This window comes from Entelurus aequoreus, linkage group LG05, assembly GCF_033978785.1.
Source record: "Entelurus aequoreus isolate RoL-2023_Sb linkage group LG05, RoL_Eaeq_v1.1, whole genome shotgun sequence".
NCBI lineage: Eukaryota > Metazoa > Chordata > Actinopteri > Syngnathiformes > Syngnathidae > Entelurus > Entelurus aequoreus.
This window is the reverse complement of record NC_084735.1, coordinates 41,770,871-41,796,324: the sequence shown is the minus strand read 5'-3', so window position 1 is coordinate 41,796,324 and position 25,454 is coordinate 41,770,871. Positions and strand designations below refer to the sequence as shown.

At 40.9% G+C, this 25,454-nt stretch overlaps 1 protein-coding gene across 7 annotated transcripts in view; it reads right to left on the bottom strand.

The window, feature by feature from the left end:
- Window positions 1–25,454, bottom strand: part of tmlhe (trimethyllysine hydroxylase, epsilon) — an 86,831-nt gene that overhangs the window by 9,005 nt on the left and 52,372 nt on the right. For 6 of the 7 annotated variants that reach the window (XM_062048122.1, XM_062048121.1, XM_062048120.1 and 3 more), the window contains 4 exons: window positions 8,708–8,987; window positions 8,436–8,555; window positions 5,715–5,951; window positions 3,527–3,665 (listed from right to left, as the gene is read on the bottom strand). In XM_062048122.1, the coding sequence (XP_061904106.1) occupies window positions 3,527–3,665; window positions 5,715–5,951; window positions 8,436–8,555; window positions 8,708–8,987 (776 nt within the window). Of the gene's footprint in view, window positions 1–3,526; window positions 3,666–5,714; window positions 5,952–8,435; window positions 8,556–8,707; window positions 8,988–14,551; window positions 14,914–25,454 lie in introns of those variants that run through there. The other variant, XM_062048124.1, reaches the window with a different exon arrangement.

Sequence of the window (25,454 nt, the reverse complement as noted above, 5' to 3'; positions counted from 1 at the left end):
CATGTAAACCTGTTTTATTCTCTAAAATGTGTGTTTTGTGTTAAAATTGTGAGTGGCTAAAACAGATACATTTGATTTTGTCATGTCGTTTGATCATGTTTTTGTTTGGCCATGTGCTATTTGGTTTTTGGACACTTAGTTCCTGCTTTTTCACTCTCTTGTTTTGTTTCCATGGTTACCCATTAGTTTCACCTGTTGCTCATTTGGACACACGCACCTGTCACTAATCATGTCATTGTTATTTAAGCCTGTCTTTTTCTGTTGGTCGTCCTGGTGACATTACCTCCGCGACCCATGCTACTCTTTCATATCATAGTCCATGCCACAGTTCCTGTCACAGTAAGTGCTTATATGTTTTAGTTTTCTTTGTGCTAATTTTTTATTCTTTGCCAAGTTTGTTCTCCGCCTTGTGCGCGCTTTTTGTTTGTTCATTTTGTTAGTGTTAAAATAAATCATGTCCCTACCTTCACGCCATGTCCGATCCAACTTTTCTTGCATCTCGGGAAAACAAACCCCATATAGTCCACGCCGTGACAGAATGTCGCCAGGCAGTAAAAAGTTTTCCCGCAAGAAATTTGGACGAGTTGGACGAGGGAGCGTTGGAGGTCCTCTGCGCCACGGAGGCGAAAACCCTGCGCTATTCCTCCATGGAGCGCAGAGATCTAATGTGGGGGCCAAATGGAAAACTGGTGCCGATCAGCGCGTTGCCTCAGTCCCGGAAACGCCGCCAAGGACGAAGGTCTCAAGGAAGGCTTCCGTGAGCGAACAGGACACGCCGCTCCTGCAGGCTCCTCCCCCTACGGGCGGAAAAAGGCTGCTGCCAGCCCCACAGTCTCAGGATGACATCACAGAGCAGGATTTTTTTTTTTCTCAACTCTCTTTTTTGTCAACCGCTCCCAACCAAAGACTCCATGTCAATAACTAAACTTTAACAAGACATGTTTTTATATATTGAGCTAATCATTCCAGGTCATCCAGATTTCATGCCCCGCCCCCCAAGATCCATGCCCCGCCCACATCACAGGACTTTTCCTTTTTTCCGCCCACTCAATCCCAGGTAGGAAAAAATGAAAGATTTGGACAATTTAGAGGGGAGGATTCTGCCCCCCTCCTGACCTCCCTCTACCCACCCCTAAAAACGGTTCCAGACCGCGGGGAGCGTGTCTGGTATCCGCTACTTGAGGGGGGGCTAGGGCTGGGAACTGTTCAAGTGGGGTGGCTCATCATCGTCATGCCAAGCCACAGCCTCCAGCCCGGCTGCCACCACCAGTTCTTCGGCCTGCCAAGCCACAGCCTCCAGCCCGGCCGCTACCACCGGTCTTTCGGCCTGCCAAGCCACAGCTTCCAGCCCGGCCGCCACCACCGGTTCTTCGACATGCCAAGCCAGAGCCTCCAGCCCGGCCGCCACCACCGGTTCTTTGGCCTGCCAAGCCACAGCCTCCAGCCCGGCCGCTACCACCAGTCTTTTGGCCTGCCAAGCCACAGCCTCCAGCCCGACCGCCACCACCGGTCTTTCGTCCTGCTAAGTTGCAACCTCCGGCCCGGCCGCCACCACCGGTCTTTCGGTCTGCTAAGCCGCAACCTCCGGCCCGGCCACCACCACCAGTCTTTCGGCTTGCCAATCCGCAACCCCCAGCTAGGCCACCTCCACCTGCACCAAAGCTAGTGCCAAGTCCAAGGCTAGCACCAGTAGCAGCACCACGGCTAGCACCTGTCACAGCACCACGGCTAGCGGCCGTCGCAGCACTACGGCTAGCGCCCGTCGCAGCACCACGGCTAGCACCCGTCACTGCACCACGGCTAGCACCCGTCGCTGCACCACAGCTAGTACATGTCGCTGCACCACAGCTAGTACCTGTCGCTGCAACACGGCTTGCACCTGTCGCTACAACACGGCTAGCACCTGTCGCTGCACCCCAGCTAGTACCTGTGGCTGCACCACGGCTAGCACCACGGCTAGCACCAGTTCCTGCACCATGGCGGGTTCCAGTTCCTGCACCACGGCAGGTTCCAGTTCCTGCACCACAGCGGGTTCCAGTTCCTGCACCACGGCGGGTGCCTGTACCTGCACCACGCCAGGTTCCTGTACCTGCACCACGGCGCCAAGCTTCGCCCGTAGCAGCTCTACACCGCCAAGCCCCGCTCGTAGCAGCACCACGCCGCCAAGCGCCACCCGTAGCAGCACCACGCCAAGTACCAGTCCAAGCACCACGCCAAGACCCACCACGCCTTGACCCACCACGCCAAGCTTTGCCGCCTGCCGCACCACGGCAAGCTTCGCCGCCTGCCACGACGAGGACACGCGCATCTACGCCTACCACGACGATGACGCGCCCACCTCCTTGACGGCCACGGATGTGGCCATTCCCTGGGCGTCCGCCACGGCAAGTACGCCGACCACCTCGTCGGCCACGGATGTGGCCGTTTCCGGGTCGCCCACCTCGTCAGGTTCAGCGGCGGTCTACGCGTCGCCGCCACCTGATTCTGCCCCGGTGGATTCGGGGACATTTGGTCTGGCGACCCACCGCCATGTCCCCCTCCCGCCCTCCCATGACTCTTGATCATTGTTTTTTTTTTGGACATCTGGGATCTGTCTTTAAGGGGGGGGGCTCTGTCATGTCTTTTGATCATGTTTTTGTTTGGCCATGTGCTGTTTGGTTTTTGGACACTTAGTTCCTGCTTTTTCACTCCCTTGTTTTGTTTCCATGGTTACCCATTAGTTTCACCTGTTGCTCATTTGGACACACGCACCTGTCACTAATCATGTCATTGTTATTTAAGCCTGTCTTTTTCTGTTGGTCGTCCTGGCGACATTACCTCCGCGACCCATGCTACTCTTTCATATCATAGTCCATGATACAGTTCTTGTCACATTAAGTTGCTTATATGTTTTAGTTTTGCCTTTGTGCTAGTTTTTGTTTCTTAGCCAAGTTTGTTCTCCACCTTGTGCGCGCTTTTTGTTTGTTCATTTTGTTAGTGTTAAAATAAATCATGTCCCTACCTTCACGTCATGTCCGATCCAACTTTTCTTGCATCTCGGGAAAACAAACCCCAAATAGTCCACGCCATGACAGATTTAGTTGATTTCTTTGTGTAATTACGTCCTAGTCTGACATTTTGGAATGGATTACTAAACGAAAAGGTACCACTGTTCATCTGTATATTTCTTTTAACTGTTCAGGTGTATTAAAGGAAGACAAACATGTTATTATTGATACTACAGTAGGTAGAGGTTTCATGTGGCCCCATTTGTCGCTGTTTACCTGACACATGAAAAGTGACGAATGGTGGGGTGCACTATCCACTTTATCTGCCAGATGGCTGCAGAGTGTTGAATATCTGAAATGTGTTTTCTGGCAAGTTCTACTTTGACCACAGCATCAGTTGCTATGTAGTGTGGCGCGTTCCATAATTTTCAGCAGACTGAATTGAAAAATGTACTCCCCCTCTTTATGTCAAGCAAGATCCTCCCATGAGTCGGGCCATATGAATCCCTTCCCTACTGTATCTGCAGTGAGAAACTTACATTTCCAGGAGTCAGTTTCACCCACAGCTCATTCTCTGGTCGCTTGAGTTGCGTAGTCAATTCTCGATGAGCCACATACCAGCGTCGAATAACATCATGAGGGATGGTGTCAGTCACTGATCGGTCATAGTTGTTGTACCTGTTTAAGAGTTTTTTAAAATGACATAAACCATTGAAAAAATATATGGGAATATTATCCTGACATTTGCATTTATTTCTAAATCACAACTTTTACTGCAGCTACCAGTACTAAACAGAGACGATAATCAACATCCGTATTTTTCGGAGTATAAGTCGCACCGGCCGAAAATGCATAATAAAGAAGGAAAAAAACATATATAAGTCGCACTGGAGTATAAGACACATTTTTGGGGGAAATGTATTTGATAAAACCCAACACCAAGAATAGACATTTGAAAGGCAATTTAAAATAAATAAAGTATAGTGAACAACAGGCTGAATAAGTGTACATTATATGAGGCATAAATAACCAACTGAGAATGTGCCTGATATGTTAACGTAACATATTATGGTAAGTCATTCAAATAACTATAACATATAGAACATGCTATATGTTTACCAAACAATCTGTCACTCCTAATCGCTAAATCCGATGAAATCGTATACGTCTAGTCTCTTACGTGAATGAGCTAAATAATATTATTTGATATTTTACAGTAATGTGTTAATAATTTCACACATAAGTCGCTCCTGAGTATAAGTCGCACCGCCGGCCAAACTATGAAAAAAACTGACTTATAGTCAGAAAAATACGGTAAATGGTTTTGTGGGCCACATTTCCATTCTCCCTTCACTATTATTCTTAAATTGAGAACCAGCGTCCTCTAGAGTAGACATTTGATTTATATATATTTAGTTTAGTTTAGTTTATTAAGGATCCCCATTAATCTACATCGCAGTGGAGACTATTCTTCCTGGGGTTCAGGCAAAAAACATCACACAATCACAAAACAAAAGATTACAATGCAGTATAACATGATCAATAATAAAATGTTGTAATACAAAAATAGCAAAAACAAAAACAAAAAAACAATAACTTTGAGTTTACATACTCATAAAAAGAGCAATATGAAAATAGATATATATTTTTGCAAAAATAAAACAACGAACCAATGACCTATAATATACACATTAGTGTACCAAAGACAAACAGTATGTGATGAAAAAGTACCATCCATCCATTTTCTACTGCTTGTCCCATAATCAATAAAATAGTCAATAATCAATAAAACCAGTCATGACATTAGGTACAATCTAGAATAATCTCTTTCCGCAATAATTCTCCTCTCAGTCTATTCTTAAAACCCACTCTGCTCTATTTGGTCAGGGTTAGAGGAATACACTCCTGTTTTTAAGGACTTTCTAGAAAAAAATAGTCAAAGGTTATGTCTAGAAAAACTCTCAAGTTTTTAAGACTTGGCTAAAAAAATGTGAGTCTCTCACAAGTTTTTTGAACTGAACTCCCGGTCCACCAGTTGATTAGCCCAAATGAGGAAAAAGAGAAGACCTAAAATGGAACCTTGAGGAACATTAATTGTATAACTAAAGAAGTTGAACAAATGACTACTGACTGCATCTAAGGTTAACGAGCTATAGCAACACCTTAGTTGCATAAATCACATTACGAAAAAAAATGTGTAACTGCCAAAAATGAGAGGAATTAAAGGTGTTTCTTTGATTGATTGATTGAAACTTTTATTAGTACAGTACAGTACATATTCCGTACCATTGACCACTAAATGGTAACACCCGAATACGTTTTTCAACTTGTTTAAGTCGGGGTCCATGTAAATCAATTCATGGTACAAATATTGACTATCAGCATAATACAGTCATCACACAAGATGAGGAACGCCTCAGTTATGTAAATCACACATTTTACTATAGTGTTCCATGTTTGCTAGCATAATTAAAATGTCAATGCAAGGATATGTTGATGTGTTTACAATGGTCCAGGTCCTCAATACAACTGGGGCACTATTTTTTTTAGGAATTTTCGGCAAAAATGTTTGTCTCCCATGTTTTGAACTGAACTACGTGTCATTCCCCGATAGGATTTGGATAGCCCTGACATGCAGCATTAACATATTATCTATAACTGATCACAGTGATAACAACACATCTGTTTTTAATTTTATACTGTATATACCTGGCATTATTGACATACCGTATCATGTAAAGTTCATTGTTCCAAGGATAGACATTCAGGATGGGTCCGATGCCTTGCATGCAGTATAGATGGCCAGGCGTGTTTTCACGATGTTCATGTCTGATAGGAACACTGGAAAGCAGCTCAAAATGGTCTGGGGAGTTCTTGCGAATATTTTCTGCTGCATAGAATCCATCCACAAGGAGAGTCTTTCCTCCCGTTCCCTCATGTTTGAGGCAGTGAAAAACTTGAATTCTGAAAAAAAAAGTGTAGTAACGTCAGAAAATGTTATCTTACATGACAATAATTAATAATAATACATTTATCACAGTACGGGAGTGTTTTTCACCTTTGGAACAGGTCTAAGTGGTGTTTTTGTCAATTTCAAAAACTATTACAGTAAAACCTCGGTTTTTATTTTTAATCCGTTCCAAAAGGACAGATGAAAACTAAATTGTACAAAAACTGAAGCAATTTTTCCCAAAAGAAGTACAGTGTTACCTAAACTTATGAGCACATTGCGTTCATCGACCAAGCTTGCAACACAAAATACTCATATCTCAAAGCAACCCAGATCATTCAAATTAGTTGAAATCAATTTAATCTGCGCTTGTCCTGTAACACCCTTTAAAAAGAAAAACATTTACTACATAAGTTTTATGAAATAATGGAAAAAAAAACTGTTCAACATTTACTTTTGGGACCGGACTAATACGGTGTCTTCTACAGGTTGCTTCTCCGTCCAGTCTTGCCGATTATAAGCAACATATTTTCAATAAGGTGATTGTGTTACGGCGCGTGCGCAGTCAGCCTTTCTTTACCTAGTACGCGCCGCTGAGCGCACCGCTGGCCACGCCCTTACACGCTCCGCTTCTGCCGCAGCCACGCCCCATTCAATCAACGATCAACATACCTGCTGCTGATGAGACCATTCACCATAAAAGCCAGCGTGTCCTGAGATCCAGTGCTAGAACGTAGTTCTCTGTCTGACAGTAAGCTGTAACGTCTAGCTCCTCTCTTTGAACCTCGCTCTCAGTGTTTTCTGCCCTTGTGTTCATTTGTCTCTTGTAGTCTCCTTGTCCCGCAGTGTTCCATCCGTCTCCCTGGACCCAAGCTGTGCGCCTCGCTTCCTTGGACTCCCCCTCTGGATCTTGACTGCCTCCCTGGACAACGACCTCTGCTTTGGGCACAGACCTCTTGACGCCTCTCCAGCCCCATGGACCTCCCGCTTGTATTACCGATTCTTCTACCAGCCTCGCCCTACTGGACTTGTCGCCTTCTCACTCAACACGCACTTACAACAACCCCTGGTAATATTCATTGTAAACGCTTCACATAGTCCTGCAAACACATGGTAGCATACACACTACACCGCATCATCAAGGTCAATACATGCGCCTTGTGCTATACCTGCCTCCGTGCCATTTCCTTCCCCCGCCTTACGTCACAGTATGTCCTAGCCATGTCGGAACCAGACGGCACAAGTAGACCCAAGTCCGCGTCCCTTTCCGGACCCCCCATGGCTCCCGACCTCTCGACCATGCACGCTGTTCTCCAGGAACACCAGTCTTGTTTTTCAAACCTGGAGAACAAGCTCGAGGTCGCCTTCGCTAGCCTGCTGACTAGACTGGACAACCTTAGTCAGGACAACCTTAGTCCAAGCCTTGCTCCTCCTCCTGTACTGAGTTCCGGTGCTCCGTCAGCCGCCACCTCCTGGAGCCCCTCCAAAGCCCAGGAACCCAAGATAGCCAGCCCCAGACTCTTTGAGGGGGATTTTGAACTTTGTCAGGGTTTTTTGGTTCAATGTGAACTAATTTTCAAACACCAACCATCTCAATATGCTTCTGACGCAGCTAAGGTGGCAGTCGTGTTTTCACTGCTCTCTGGGCAGGCTCTCAAGTGGGCCACCGCAGCAGTAGACAAAACTTAGGGGCTGGGCCCCGACTATGCTGCTTTTCGAGCGAAGTACCAAGCTGCGTTCATTCACCCCGTGGACGGGGGTGACGCTGCTTCACGACTGCACTCCATCCAACAGGGCTCCCGCTCGGTTGCGGCCTACACCTCCGGCTTAAATCGAGACAACGTTGATGGGGAAAAGACCACCTTTTAATGGTTAAATCAACATCACAACCTGACATTGACTAAACGTTGTCAAAAAGCATGTTGTTTCAACGTTATGTTTGAGTTGCTCAACGTCCGGACCCAATTCAACAAGTTGTCAACGTTTTAATGTCTTGTGCCTGCCGGGTTAATACATTGTCAGTTAATTCATTCATCAATTTTGTTTAGTTTGGTTCTTTATTATTTATTACCTTTTATTCACATATAAACAGCACCCCCGGCGACCCCAAAAGGGACAAGCGGTAGAAAATGGATGGCAATAATATACCGTATGGTATAGCAAACGTGTAATGTTAACGTTATGTCCATTCATAAGAAACAATAAACATAATTACAAAAATCCTGGTTTATTTCAACTATTTCCCCTAAAAGACACATTGTAGCAATAACTTGTTTTATTCGATTACTCGAGCAAAATAATAATAAATAACTCGAAAATAATCGGTACATTATTCAATTAATAAAATAATTGATAGCTGCAGCCCTACTGCAAATGAATCAGAATAGCGGTGAATGTCGGCGCAAATATACATAATTTTATTTGTGTAGCAGTGTTTTGTTATGCCAACTGTTATTTAGGTGGAAGCATAAATGTATGCCTCTATACCTCCCACTTACCCACACGGTTCATGTAAATAACATGTGTCAATGTGGCGGTCCAGAGCCACGTTGCTGTAAGCGCTGTCTCCTCTTGAATTATCTGAAGTGAAGCACCACATTCCCCCATATGTCGTCTCCCTTGTTGTAACACAACAGAATTGGAACAATGTTGGATGTGTTTTGCGTTGTTCGACAAAGTATGCATGTCACATAAGCACATTTTTGAAGAGAAAACCAATACAGCAGTTGCAATATGATGGCAAAATAAAAGAAGGAAAATGGTGTTATACCTTATAAGACTGACCCTCAGAGAAACGGCCTCTGTGGCTTCAACTGTAGCAGGGACATCTTCCACGAACGCAATCCCATAGAGAAGATAGGTCTGCAAAAACGTCTTCAGTTCATCATCACTGCTCATAAACGTGTCCCATTTCAAAGAGGGCACATTTGCATTGTTATAGATGTCAGCATTCCAGGGAATACGTGGCTGGGTGGTGCGCTGTTTCCTTCCTTCGTAGGTGTTTTCAGCTAGCCAGCTGAGGCTGTATTTGGAGATGTAACCACCAGGCCCTAGGGTGCAGAAAGCAACACTTCAGGGAGAGGCAGTGACATGGAAAAAAAACTCCTTTTGAGGACGACATTCTCTGAAACTATCCTCAAGCTAAATATCTACTTGGTGGAGAACCCCTTGTTGGCAGGAAAAGGTGCCAAACGTTTCTTACACAGTAGTTGGTTCCAGGGTTGCGCACATCTGAAAGGCCTTTTGGTGCACTCTTCTAAAGACACTCTCCAAATACAGAAAGTTTTTGTAAAGGCCGTCTCTTGGCAACTCAAAGTTCCAACTCTCCCTATAGATTTTGGATGAGAGAGATCACAACAATGGCAAACACCACACCAAATACAAACACCACAACTAGAGTTGTCCCGATGCCAATATTTTGGTACCGGTACCAAAATATATTTTGATACTTTTCTAAACTTTTTTTTTTAAAAGGGGACCACAAAATATGCCATTATTGGCTTTATTTTAACATAAAATTAGAACGTGAATCTCTGGGCACCACATGATTCGATTCTTGGGGGTAACGATTCCCTTCTTGGGGGTAACGATTCGATTCTTGGGGGTAATGATTCGATTCGGAATCGATTTTCGCTTGAAAACGATTCTCGTTTCAAAATTTACAATTTAACAACATTGGATGTCAGTTCTATGATTAACTACATTCCTCCAAAAAACAGATAAACAGCTCTGATCAATTTATATCATACTCAAAAGAAAACTGGTTTTGTTTAATAATATCCAACACTTTTCTTTTGTAAAGTAAATCTGTACAGAAGATACGGACATCTACATCAACAATATGATTTGCCTGAGTGGCTGGACAGGACAGATTGATAAAAAAAAGTTAATTTTTTTTAAAAATTGATTTTAGATTTGTTTTATTTGATTAAGACTCGTTACAAATAAGAATCATGTTTAATCTGAAAATCGATACTTTTTTTTGACACCCCTTGTTATTGACATTCATCCATCCATTTCTACCGCTTATTCCCTTCGGGGTCGCGGGGGGCACTGGAGCCTATCTCAGCTACAATCGGGCGGAAAGCGGGGTACACCCTGGACAAGTCGCCACCTCATCGCAGGGCCAACACAGATAGACAGACAACATTCACACTCACATTCACACACTAGGGCCAATTTTTTAGTGTTGCCAATCAACCTATCCCCAGGTGCATGTCTTTGGAGGTGGGAGGAAGCCGGAGTACCCGGAGGGAACCCACGCAGTCACGGGGAGGACATGCAAACTCCACACAGAAAGATCCCGAGCCCGGGATTGAACTCACGACTACTCAGGACCTTCGTATTGTGAGGCAGACGCACTAACCCCTCTTCCACCGTGCTGCCCTAGTTATTGACATACTAAATGGTAAATCGAATCTGGAACCCTCAGGTTGCTGGCACGGCCGCTCTACCATTAGCACCAAGCTGCCCACACATTAGACCAGGGGTGTGAAACTCAAATACAAAGTGGGCCAAAATTTAAAACTGAACAAAGCCGCGGGCCAAGGTTGAACAAATTAACCTTTTAATAGGGACCCAAACAAGGTTTCTTTCTTTCTTTCTTTCTTTCTTTTAGTTTATTTCGAACATGAACACATTTACATCATAATACATCACACAATTTCATATCGATTCATTTACATCATGCCCGAAAAGGAGTAGGAAGAAGCAAAGCTTATTTAATCCTACCCCTTTCCCACTTCAAAGCATTTACAATTATATAAAATCATTTACTGACCTTTTTATATAATAAAATAACATCTATGAAATAGTATATACAACAGTTTGTAATATGTAATTAATTAATTCAGTCATTATTAACATACTGAGATGAAGAATATTTTCAATAAGGTTGGAAGTTTTTCTCATAATTCTTCTTCTTTGTACTTTGTAAGCACTATTAATTTAAACAACCTCTTAAACTGGATCATGTCAGTACAATTTTTAACTTCTTTACTTAATCCATTCCATAATTTAATTCCACATACTGTTATGATAAAAGTTTTAAGTTTTAAATGTTTTAAATTATTTTTTCCTCTAAGGTTATATTTCTCCTCTTTAGTTGAGAAGAAATGTTGTACATTCTTTGGTAGCAGGTTATAGATTGCTTTGTACATCATTTTAGCTGTTTGCAATTTTACCAAATCACCAAACTTTAATATTTTTGACTTAATAAATAAAGGGTTTGTATGTTCTCTATATCCAACATTATGTATTATTCTAACTGATCTTTTTTGTAACATGGTTAACGAATGTAGCGCACATTTGTAGTTATTTCCTCATATTTCTGCACAATAAGTCAGATATGGTAACACTAGTGAGCAGTAGAGAATATGAAGTGATTTTTGGCCCAGGACGTGTTTTGTTTTATTCATTATTGAAATGTTTTTTGCTACCTTATGTTGTATGTTTTGTATATGAGATTTCCAGTTCATTTGATCATCTATTAATACTCCCAAAAATCTGGTTTCTTTTACCCTTTCGATGTCTACTCCGTCTATTTGTATTTGCGTATGATGCTCTTTCCTACTATTACCAAATAGCATTTTTTTAGTTTTACTGAGATTCAAAGATAGTCTGTTTTTGTCAAACCATCTTTTTAATTTGTTCATTTCTTCTGTTATTATTTGTATTATCTTCTGTGTGTTCTCTCCTGAACAGAAAGCAGTTGTATCATCTGCAAATAAAACTAACTTTAAGTCCTTTGTAACTTTACAAATGTTGTTTATATAAAGATTAAACAATTTTGGTCCCAGTATTGATCCCTGCGGCACACCACAGGATATATCTAGCCGTGTTGACATATTTTCACCCATCTTCACATATTGCTTCCTGTTGGTTAAATAGCTTCTTACCCAGTTCAATACCAAACCTCTGATGCCATATCGTTCTAATTTTTGTATTAAAATATCATGATTAATTGTATCAAATGCTTTTGTTAAGTCCATGAATACTGCTGCCGCACATTCTTTACCATCTATTGCATTGGTAATTTCCTCTGTTATTTTAATTAATGGTATTGATGTTGAGATATTTGCTCGAAATCCATATTGGTTCTCCACGAGCGTCCCACTTTTGTTAATAAATAAATCTAATCGACTATTGAATAATTTTTCCATGATTTTGGATAATTGTGGAAGTAATGAAACTGGTCTGTAGTTAGTAAACTGGTGTACGTCTCCATTCTTATAGATTGGTACGACTTTTGCAATTTTCATTTTGTCTGGGAATTTTCCGGTTAAAAATGATACATTGGTGATATATGTCAGAGATTCTGAAATGTCTTCTATAACCTTTTTTATCGTTACCATATCTATTCCATGACAGTCAGTTGAAGTCTTGTATTTACAATTTTTTACAATTTTGATTATTTCTTCTTTTGTTACACTTTTAAGAAACATGGAATTGGGATTTCTGTCTATGAGCTCACTCAAGTCCTCAACTGACCCATCATCTGCATTTGGAATTCTTTGATCCAGATTTGTTCCGATATTAACAAAATAATCATTCAAACGTTCAGCTATTTGGTTCATATTGTCATTTTTTGTATGTCCATCTAGAAAGTACTGGGGGTAATCTTTCTTAGCACCATTTTTAATGATGCTATTTAGGATGCCCCATGTTGCTCTCATGTTGTTTTTGTTCTTGTTTAATAATTGACTGTAGTATTCCTTCTTACATGTTCGTATTATACCAATTAGCTTGTTTTTATATTTCTTATACTTATTTTCTGCCTCTATAGATCTTTGTGTTATAAATATTCGATACAATGTGTTTTTTTTTGTGACAAGCATTTTTCAGTCCTTTTGTCATCCACGGTTGGTTGTTTTTCTTTTGCTTCTTACTACGTTCTTTCCATGGGCAATGTTTATCATAGAGTGTTAGAAAGGTGTTGACAAAATTCCCATATGCATCATCTACATCATCTTCATTATATACATTGTCCCAAATTTGTTTCCTCAGATCCTTCTTGAAGAAAATCATTCCTTCCTCTGTACATAGTCTTTGAAATGTATTTTTGTCAATGTTCTTCTTCCTGTAGTTCCCATCATAAATAGTAAAGACTGGCAGATGGTCGCTGATGTCGGTTGTTAACAGTCCACTTGTTATATTATTATCAAAGACATTAGTGAATATATTGTCAATAAGTGTAGCACTGTGACTTGCAATTCTGGTTGGCCTTGTGATTTGAGGATACAAACTCATACTATACATTGTATCTGTGAAATCATTAATGGACTTTTGCTTGTTGGGGTTCAAGAGATCAATGTTGAAGTCTCCACATAAAAAGAGTACTTTTTGACTGATTCCATTGAAAGTTCCCTTAATCCAGTCTTCAAATCCTTCAATACTTGAGTTGGGTGCCCTATATATACAACTGATCAATACATTTCTATTTCTTTCATGACATATCTCAATGGTTATACACTCTAAAACATTGTCAATAGCCAGTGACATGTCTTTTACCACCTTGTAATGGAAGTCCTTCATCACATATACAGCAACTCCACCTCCATTCTTATTTACTCTATTAATATAATTGAGTTCATATCCTTCTAGTCCAAAGTCCATTCCTTTTTTTTGATCCATCCATGTCTCTGATACAGCGATAATTTTTAAAGGTTCTTTAAAGTGTTCCAAAAATAATTTCATATTGTTAAAATTGGCATACAAGCTTCTGCAGTTAATATGAATAATTGACAGTTTGTTATTGGAATTAATGTTGGTGTTGTACTGTACTTCTGTATAATATAAACAATTATTGTCCATGTGAGAAAAAAAATGTATGTCTGGATCTATAGCACTGTCCAATTCCGTCCTGTTATAGTCGGTGCTGGAAAAGGTTATAAATTCTCTGTTTGATTGATTATTGTTTGTTTGTGTCATGGTTGTGTTTAATTTTTTTATCGTTATTGATATTTATCCAGCTCTGCTATTTTCCTTATGACTATTACTCTTGCTTCCTCTGGTGTTCCATTTAGTTTAATAAATATTTTACAGTTTGCTGTCCATGTTTGTTGTATTTTTCCTTGTTTTCTTAGGCTACGTGCTTTTCTGGCTATGTCTGCGTTTTTCTTTGTTAAATGTTCATTTATGTACACGTCTGTTCCTTTCAGCTTCCTCCCTTGTTTTAGTAATGCGGTTTTATGTTTCCTATTGACAAATCTCATTATTATTACTGGTGCCGTATTATCTTTCTTCTTATGGAGTGGGTGGCAAGCTTCCACATTTGCCATGTCCATGAATATGCCTTTTGACTCCATGAATGTTGCCACTTGCCTCTCTGTGGAGATGTCCAAATTCCCGGGCTCTTCTCCACCATTGGCGGTCACCGCCCAAGCATATGAACGGGGCTTAATATTAAGCCCGGTCAAAATAACGTCATTTATTCTTGTGTATTGTTCCAGTTCATCCACTCGGTCTGTTAACTGTTCTATTTGTAAAGTTTTTGCATCATTCTCGACTCGTAGAATTTTTACCTCGTCCACCAGCTGCATAATTGTCTGTTGGTACTGCTTAATGGCTGATACCTCTGCTGTTAAAAATTCAAGTGATCGCCTTATCTCCTCACCTTCATCAGGAGAGAGCACCTTCTTTGGCCCCATGTTGATTTTGGCTGTCGCGGGTGTTTACCGCCTTCAGCCAAGGCTGTCCCCGGTCCCGTCGTCGCGAGGTGGTCCCGCTTCTGCTAGCTGCTGCTAGCCGCTAGCCGGGCCTCTCCCTTGCCGCTCTGCTGCTGTCACACGCCGCCGCGCGAAAGCTGTCGCTCTCGCCGCCGTGAGGTGGTGGTCCCACTGCTGCTGGCTGCTAGCCGGGCCTCTCCCTCGCCGCCCCGCTGCCGTCACTCGCCGCCGCCGTCACCTGCCGGTCCCGTCGTCGCGAGGTGGTCCCGCTTCTGCTAGCCGGGCCTCTCCCTTGCCGCTCTGCTGCTATCACACGCCGCCGCAAGAAAGCTGTCGATCTCGCCGCCGTGAGGTGGTGGGGTGGTGGTCCCACTGCTGCTGGCTGCTAGCCGGGTCTCTACCTCGCCGCCCCGCTGCCGTCACTCGCCGCCGCCGTCACCTACCGGTCCCGTCGTCGCGAGGTGGTCTTGCTTCTGCTAGCTGCTGCTAGCTAGGCCTCTCCCTCGCCACTGATGTCTTCCGCAGGAAGCCTGCACGTACCCAGAGCCCAGTTGCGTCTTCTGAGTCCACACTGGAGCTGTCTTCCTTCCTCTTAGTCTTGCATTGAATATTGAACAAGCAAGACTTATATAACTTTATAGTGACATGCAAAATCGAGTTTCAAATAATAATAATAATTTTAAAAAATCAATGGTATATCAAATACAATTTAAATACAAATTGAATGCTTCTTTTCTATTTGCAGCCTTCTGTGGTAAATATCAACATTAACTTTTTCCACAGGCTAATAAATTAGAAAATAAAATAACAATGAATAAACCAACCATTCAGGACTTTAAACTGCTCAGTTTGCAACACACTGATCTAATCTGATGTGCCCAAGCCAGATACCTGCCATCTTTTCTTGGATGCTAGTTCATTAATGTCGGGGCTCAGGCTTTGAGCTGAGGCAACCTTCATTATCGAACGAAGGTGTTCATCAGTCATTATATCTTGTAGTCCGCCAGGACCACAGTCTTGGGGGCGTGCCTTAAAGGCACCGCCTTTAACGTCGACTACGAGCTGTCGTCACGTCTGCTTTTCATCCATTCTAACAACGTGCCGGCCCAATCACAATATATGTGCGGCGTCTGTATGCACAAACATGTGAATGCAACGCATACTTAATCAACAGCGATACAGGTTACACTGAGGGTGCCCGTATAAGCAACTTTTACACTGTTAGAAATATACGCCACACTGTTGACCCACATCAAACAAGAATGACAAACACATTTTGGGAGAACATCCGCACCGTAACACAACATAAACACAACAGAACAAATACCCAGAACCCTTTGCAGCACTAACTCTTCCGGGACGCTACAATATACACCCCCCGCTACCACCAAACCCCCTCCCACACACACGCACACAGCTTGTAGCGTCCCGGAAGAGTTAGTGCTGCAAAGGGTTCTGGGTATTTGTTCGGTTGTGTTTATGTTGTGTTACGGTGCGGATGTTCTCCCGAAATGTGTTTGTCATTCTTGTTTGGTGTGGGTTCACAGTGTGGCATATATTTCTAACAGTGTAAAAGTTGTTTATACGGGCACCCTCAGTGTAACCTGTATCGCTGTTGATTAAGGATGCGTTGCATTCACTTGTGTGTGTGTGTGTGTGCAGAAGCCGCACGTATCATGTGACTGGGCCATCACTCGTCGGACTGGATGAAAAGCAGACGTGACTATTATTGGGAGGGGCAGTGAAATTGGGAGTCTCCCAGGAGGGTTGGTAAGTATGAGAATTAGCGGTGAATGCAGTGTTACCGCGGCACCGCCGCGGTATATAATCGGCGGGCCAGCTCTAGTGTTAATTTGATATCGCCTCAAGGGCCAAGTGAATTTACACGGCGGGCCAAATGTGGCCCGCGGGCCAGAGTTTGACACCCATTCACTAGACCAATGGCGGCCGACGAATGCAGTAACATATTGTGCCATTTCTGTTTTATCTTGTCAAATTTATGAGGGACAAACAGTAGAAGATGGATTATTAATCTACTTGTTTATTTACTGTTAATGTCTGGTTACTTCCTGTTTTAACATGTATTATCTACACTTCTGTTAAAATGTAATTAGCACTTATTCTTCTGTTTTTGCCAAAATGTGGACCTTTTGGAACGATAACCAAACTGCTGTAATTACTTTTGTGTTCTGTTATTTAAAAGCCGTAACGTTTTAGGGCAATGTCTTTAGTGACGAGAAGCGACAGAAGATGTCTTTGTTGCATGGTTCATGTACAATAAGGTTGAACATTTACTGATCTGTCATGTTAAATGGGCGACCGTGACAATGTCTAATCTTGGTTGCACTGTGACCGTTTCTGGTAGGAAAATGTAGTTTTCATAGTGGAAACAAATAAACGTATATGATTACCTCAAGGATGGTTAGCACAAATATTAAACAATCAAATCAAAGGGGAAAGTCCATGTCGCCTCTCGGGTCAAAGATACTATCTCAGGAACATACTATAATACACTGTACACAGAGCACATATAGTGTTTAATGCACACAATATCAGTATACAGAAACTTTAAAATGAAGGTTTAATTAAAACATATGCAATATAAGTTTTAAGCAAAAAATAGCATGTGATAGTTTCTATTTCCTTTTTAAATGGGCCTCGTTTCTAAAGGAACCATGCTGTAATGTAAGACTTGGTGTAGTTTAAAGGAGTAAATATATACTTACTGGTAATATTTTTAATTTATGTTTAGCAATGTGCTTTTAATTAGCAGTAGTGTAAAAAATGTGTACCGTACATGAGTTGTGCAAGTTTTTTGTTCAATTATTTGAAGACTACCGTATTTTCCGCACCATAAGCCGCACCTAAAAGCCAAATTTTTTCTCAAAAGCTGACAGTGCGGCTAATAACCCGGTGCGCCTTATATATGGATTAATATTAATATTTATTTTCATAAAGTTTAGGTCTCGCAACTACGGTAAACAGCCGCCATCTTTTTTCCCCGTAAAAGAGGAAGCGCTTCTTCTTCTACGGTAAGCAACCGCCCCCATAGAAGAGGAAGCGCTTCTTCTTCTACTGTAAGCAACCGCCAAGGTGAGCACCCGCCCCCGTAGAAGAAGAAGCGCGCGGATATTACGTTTCATTTCATTTGTGTGTTTCTGTAAAGACCACAAAATGTCTCCTACTAAGATACACGCGTACAAGGTTCCACTGACTTTTGATATTCATGTGAACCGCACTGTGGATACAACGGGAGCACGTACGGTGAATATTCGCACCACAGGGAATGAGAAGTCGTCCTTCACTGTGGTTCTAGCTTGCCATGCTAACGGCCAGAAACTTCCACCCATGGTGATATTCAAAAGGAAGACCTTGCCAAAAGAGAACTTTCCAGCCGGCGTCATCATAAAAGCTAACTCGAAGGGATGGATGGATGAAGAAAAAATTAGCGAAGAGACCGGGTGACTTTTTTCACGCAGCTCCGTCCCTGTTGATCTATGACTGCATGCGCGTCCACATCACTGATGGTGTCAAAAAACAAGTGAAGCACACCGAAGAAGAATAATTCGAGGGATTTGTGGATGAGTAATAACTTCAGAAAGTGAGCTTTAAATGTTTATTTTGTGTGTTGTGTGACACTAACGTATGAGCAACGTTGAGTTGTTGATGCTGCTATTGCTCTGCACTATTTTGAGTGTTACTATTTTTGTGATTGCACATTTGCACATTACATTTTGGGAGTGAACAGAGTTGTTAGAACGCTGGTTTGTAATATATTATTAAAGTTTGACTGACCTATCTGACTGTTTTTTTGACATTCCCTTTAGCGTAGCGTAGGTGCGGCTAATAACACGGGGCGGCTAATAGGTAGACAAAGTTTTGAAATATGCCATTCATTGAAGGTGCGGCTTACAACACGGGGCGGCTTATGGTGCGGAAAATACGGTAATTAAAGAATGTGGTTTTACCTTTTGTATAATTATAGTACTCACACCTACTGTAATGCAATTTAACCAACAGTAATTCTCTCTAGAAAAATATATTTCCATGTACTCTGTGGTACCATTTTGTCAGTATGGAATGAAATAAACTAATTGTCTTGTGTTCAAATGTATCTGAAACTGTCACACTTGAGCATTGCTGCAGTATTTGTGATCCCAAGATGCTGGAGACAAAAGAGCGATGTGCAGAAATGCAAGTATGTAATCAAATGTAACGTTGTCATAAACCAAGGCAGTAGCATCAACAATCTTCCAGCCCTGACTGCAGGGCAGGCTGACTTTGAAGGGGAACTGCACTTTTTATTTTTTTTATTTTGCCTATCGTTCACAATCATTATGAAAGAAATGACAACGTATGTATTTTTTTTAATGCATTCTAAATATTAAATAAAAGTCTGGTTGCAGCGGAGCCAATGGGAGTTCCACTATTCCGCCCATAAAATCCCATGAATACTAGACTTGTTTTCCACAATTGTTATGGGGTACCTGACCAGGTGCACCACCAACCTTTAACTCTAACAAACACAATAGCAATCACCTGGTCCTTTGAAACTACAGAATTTATGCAAAGCTTATTGATGTCTTTTTGTGGGTCAGAGCTAAACAATTCTAACCAGCTTCGTTTATGTTGTAATTCTGTGTTAAATAGATGTGTTATACCTTCTGAAATCACAAATTGTGACATTGTGAAGGCAAATAATGTTTTCATCGGGTTACCTCGCAATATGATGGATGGATGGAATATGAAACAGAAAGTCTTTATATTGCTGTTACTTCTGCTATCAGGCAATATGCAAACAAATCCAGGCCCAGGATTCTACTGCCAAAAATACACATGTCAAAGTCTGGATTTAAACAACCAATGCAGACATCCTTATGTTATCAGAAACCTGGCTAAGTAAAGCAGTCTCTGACAAGGCAATTGCTATAAATGGATATAATATCTTATGATGCGATCGTCCTTGAAAAGGTGGAGGAGTGATCAAGTATATAAAAAACAAATGTCATGTTACCTTATTATATCACTGTCAATCATTAAACAATTTGAACTCCTTGCCCTGAAGAAGCTTGAATTCTCGCATATCCGACCGACCTCTTGCAATTGTGGGGTGTTAAAGACCTCCCTCTGCCTCCACTGAAGCCCTTGCCTCTCTTGCATCCTTTATAAGTGGGTTAAATGCTAGTGAACTTATCTTGGCTGGTGTTTTAAATTTTGATGGGTTGACTTCCTCTTCTGAAAGTCCTAAAGTTGTATGCAACTCATTAATTAATCACTTCCCCAACTCGACCCAATACTAAAAACCCATGAACATCTTCCTTACTTGATCCAATTCTAACCAACATTCCCCATAACTACACTGATACTGGGGTGTTTGTCAATGACTTGAGTGATTATTGTACACTTACGGCTGTAAGAAACTGCAAGCTTCAACAATCAAAACCCTCTATTACACGCAATAAAGATATTAAAAAATGTTTGCCTTGCAACTTTTATATACAACTTAGTGGAACAGAGTCGCTTGAATTGATGATGCAGAGACAGCGTTAGAAATTTTTTATAGTGAATTTAAGATATAGTCAATAAACATGCTCCCTTTCAAAAATTTTGAGTTAAAGGTCGAAATAATCCCTGGTTTTCCTCTGAAGATGGAAACCTTCCTAAAGTGAGAGATGTTGCCTGGGCCAGGGCTCGAAAAACAAAGACAGAGGTTGACTAACTCAGCCTTTGCCAGCTTAGAAATAAATGTACTTCCCTATTAAAAGAGCCAAGTCTGACTTTTACCTAAATTAATGCGAAAAACATATAAATGACCCCAAAAAGTTTTGACAAACCATAAAAGCTTCTTTAAATCAAGTGACAACAAATGACTTTCCAAGTTCTTCAATTTCTCCATATGGTATTTTGTCTCATATGACAGCTATATCCAAATTCTTTAATGGGTTATTTTATTCCTGCCGAGTCCTTGTTTGAGTCGTTGAATCCTCAACTGTCAAATGTTGGTTTGACTAATACTAATATGTCAAATATACCTCAGGCTGTAAATAGGACTAACACCTGCACTTTAGAGTTCACATCTGTATTAGTATCTGAGGTAAACAGTGCACTAAAGAGCCTGGACACAAGTAAAGCAGCAGGACCCGACCAAATTGAACCCTTTTCTTAAATTGGCTGCTGATTTTGTTGCTGAGCTTCTCTTGCATATTTTTAACAGGAGTCTGACAAGTAAAAGCATTCCAAAAATCTGGAAATCTGCCTTTTTTATACCCTACAAATATAAATAATTACAGACCGGTTTCTAAATCATGCATTTTAGCCAAATGGTTTGCGAGGATCATCATTAACCAGCTTTTTTAGAATCAAACAATATTTTATCTCAGTTTTAATCTGGTTTTAGATGACAGCACAGCACTATGACAGCTGCACTTAAGGTCCTAAACGATTTAATCGAGTAGACGGCAAGAAATATTGTGTCGCTCTATTTATTGATTTATTTGTCAAAAGCATTTGACACAGTAGACCACCGTCTGTTAATTCAAGCCCTTCATCACACTGGTATGTCTAAAAATGCAGCTGCTTGGTTCACAAACTATCTTTCCAGCAGAACACAATGTCTACAACCTCTTCATTACTGGACACTACCAAAGGAGTTCTTAAAGGCTCAATGCTGGGGCCCATTTTATTTTCTATCTACATAAATAATCTTCATAACAATTTGTCAAATGCAATCTACCATTTTTATGCAGACAACACTATTATGTATTGCTGTTCAACTTCCATTACTCAGGCGTTTGAGTTTTTACAAGCTGCTTTTGATGTCATCCATGGCCTGAATATTTGAACTTAAATTGGTTTTAAATACAGATAAAAGCAAGCGCATGGTTTTTCTCTCATTCAACAATGCTGGCGGGAAACATTCCAAATATTGTAACATCCAAAAGGAAACCCTGTAGAGCAGGTCTTAAATTGCAAGTACTTGGGTTTTACTTTAACTTTATCTCTAAGCTTAGGGTAAAGCTTGGTTTTCTTTTTTAGAAATAAAACCTGCTTGTCTCTTCAGAAAGAATTGGGTGACATCGACTTCCACGCCCGTAATTGATAATGAGATGTGCTTTATTTTAGTGCTTCAATTAAATGCCTCCCGTCCTTGGGATACTATTTTACATTCAGCACTAAGATTTGTTACTGACTGTCGTCGTCTCACCCACCCCTGTCAACTGTATATCTTCATTGAGTGCATTCAGACACACACATTGACTGACTATCATGTATAAGGCTCCGTTAGGTTTAGTGCCTCCATACCTGTGTACATTGTTACAAAGAAAAAACAGCTCCAAAATTACGTTCTAACAATTCGTATGCTTTAATTGTTCCTCGGGTATGGACTGAATTTGGCAAAAGACCTTTAAGCATTGCAACAAATAAAACTGAAACTCTCTGTACTACTTCAATTTGGAGCCTTCCGTTCTATCCTGAGGGACAGACAGTGTGAGACATTTGCACAGTGCCTGTGTTTTAAAAGGTGTAAATCTTTATTGTTTTACAATTCCCTTTTATGCATTTTAAAATTATGGTGTTAACGTATTACTTTTCTGAAACTGCTCTGTGACATGTGCTGCTGACCTCTTGGCCAGGTCACCCTTGTGAAAGAGATCTTGATCGCAATGGGTTTCTATCTGGTTAAATAAAGGTTGTATTGTATTGCCAAACTTAGACTGATAACCAGCTCAATTACAACACGCAACCTAGGCACACAATAAAACACTTCTTCATTCTCTGCCAACACAGTGTGTTCAAGACCATGAGAACAATGAATATCATAACACATGAACACAGGGACAAGGAGTAGTAAATGGATGGATGGATGGATGAGCATACACCATTAACACCAGCAGGTTGTTACAGTATGAATGGATATAAATATAGTTTATCATTTGTGCAGTATTGACAATAAAAGTGCATTAGAAATTAAATGTATTATTGTTATTATTATAGTGATAGGCCATCGGAAAAAAGACTTTGATCACCGGAAAAGCGCTACCGAAACCAGAAGTTGTGACGACATAAGCAATAAGCACGGGATTGTCTGGAACAGTGTCTGCGATGTGGACGTATTTTAATATATCTGAGATGTACACGCGAACAGCCATCTACAAATTGTAAGGGCACAGTGGCGACTTTTAAGTAGAGGAAAGCAGGCAGCAGTGCAAAGCAAGTGTGATGTCAGGCTCTTTGATGCTCTCACTATTCGTTGCGTACAGAACATCAATCGATCGATCTTACAAGAGTTAACAAAATAGTGGAAAATAGTATTGCTGTGATAAAACATTAACATATACTATTTTTTAAGTCAAATGGTGATAGTATTGTGCTTGTAACGCAAAAGCGAGACACATTGACACATTTGTTGTGTGCACCGTTTTTAATCACACAAAGAGAATTGTGTTTGTAACATCAAGCGACTCAAAATGGCGGTCACAACAAACCCCCACCTTTGGGTAAAACTCTAACGGTCACTTAAAGGGGCTGCACCGACTTACTCACTCTTGACTGCATATATGAATGTTAAAGGGCAGTACGGTGGAACAGGGGATAGTGTGCCTTACAATAAGAAGGTCCTGGATTCGATCCAAAGGCTCTGGGTGTGGAGTTTGCATGTTCTCCCCATGACTGTGTGGGTACCCTACAGGTACTCCGGCTTCTTCCCAACTCCAAAGCCATGCACCTGGGGATAGGTTGATTGGCAACACAAAATTGTCCCTAGGGTGTGAATGTTGTCTGTGTTAGCCATGTGATGAGGTGGCGACTTGTCCACGGTGTACCCCGCCTTCCGCCCGAATGCAGCTGAGATAAGCTCCAGCACCTCCGTGACCCAGGGAGGGAAAAGCGGTTGAAAATAGATGGATGGATGGATGAATGTTAAACAAGAACAACATTGTTATGTGCACAATAGAACAATGTCAGTAAATAATAATGATAAAGTCAAGTAAACAGGTGTGATGAAGTATGTCCCTAAAGCAATACTGTACATTACTACCGTATTTTTTGTTTTAAATGGCACCAGTATATAAGCCACACCCACTAAATTTTAGAACAAAAAAATATGTGAACGTTGTGAAATTAGATAACAGTATTTACATAGAACATTTTGTAAATGTTTATTTACATACCTTAATTATTTCCAAACCGTGCCTATAACACTGTAGTAAAATGGATGATCAACAAAACTAAAGAGTCATTGATGTCTTTATTCATCCTTTATGTGATTAATTAAATGTTCTGCTTTTTTAATAAGGTTCAAGATGTTTATCAGGATTCTTCTTCCTTGTACGGTTTCTTAAAGTGGATTATTTTTAGTAAATTGTTTGATTTCTTTGCTTAATCCATTCTATAATTTAGCTGTTAGCAAAGACAAATACATATATTAGCTGCACCTTTGTATAAGCCACATGGTTCAAAGATTGGGAAAGAAGTAGCTGTTTCTAGTCCGGAATATATGGTATTATGTAATTCTGCCTGTTGTAAATACATTAATGAAGAGCAAATGGAATACATACATTTTTGTCCTCAAAATTCTACACGCAATACCCCATACCAACAATGTGAAAAGGTTATTTTAGATTTTTTTGCAATTTTATCAAAGAATCTTAGAAATCACATTTAAATCCTTTGTCATGAAGTTTAAAAGTAAGATCAGATGCATCTTGTTTCAACTGATGATCTTTAAGATGTTCCTTACAGCTTAGTTGGAGTTCATCCATCCATCCATCTTCTTCTGCTTATCCAAGGTCCGGTTGCTAGGGCAGCAGCCTAGGCAGAGAAGCCCAGACTTCTCTCTCCCCAACCACTTTATGTAGCTCCTCCTCCATCCAGGCCACCTGGGAGACATAGTCTCCCCACCATGTCCAGGGTCTTCTCTCGTAGCCTCCTACCAGTCGGATGTGCCCTAAACACCTCACCAGAAACATATATATATATATATATTATATATTTATATATATATATATATATTTTTTTTTTATATATATATATATATATATATATATATATATATATATATATATATATATATATATATATATATATATATATATATATATATATATATATATATATATATATATATATATATATATATATATATACATATATATATATATTAGGGCTGCAAAAACTAATCGATTAAATCGATTAAAATCGATTATAAAAATAGTTGGCGATTAATTTAGTCATCGATTCGTTGGATCTATGCTGCGCATGCGCTGAGGCTACATTATTTTTTTTTCTATTTTTTTTTTCCAACCTTTATTTATAAACTGCGACATTTACAAACAGCTGAGAAAGAATAATCAAAATAATAGGGGTGTAACGGTACGTGTATTGGTATCGAACCGTTTCGGTACGGGGGTTTCGTTTCGGTGCGGAGGTGTACTGAACGAGTTTCCACACGGACATATTAAGTAGCGTACTGCACGTTGCGTAAACAATACTCAAAATGCCGGACATTTGAGGCATTTAAGAAACTCCGCCCTGACAGCTCCGCAAAAGAGGACATGTCTGGTGAAAAGAGGACGTATGGTCAGTCTATCGTAGCCCGGTCGCTGCTAGCAGCAGCGACCGGGCTAGGTCCTGACCATACGTCCTCTTTTCACCGGACATGTCCTCTTTTGCGGGGCTGTCTGGGCGGAGTTTCTTAAATGCCTCAAATGTCCAGCATTTTGAGCAGGGCCGGCCCGTGGCATAGGCCGTATAGGCAAATGCTAAGGGCGCCGTCCATCAGGGGGCGCCACGCCAGTGCCACAAATGTTGGAGAGAAAAAAAAAGTTGGTACTATTATTTCTAAATACAAAA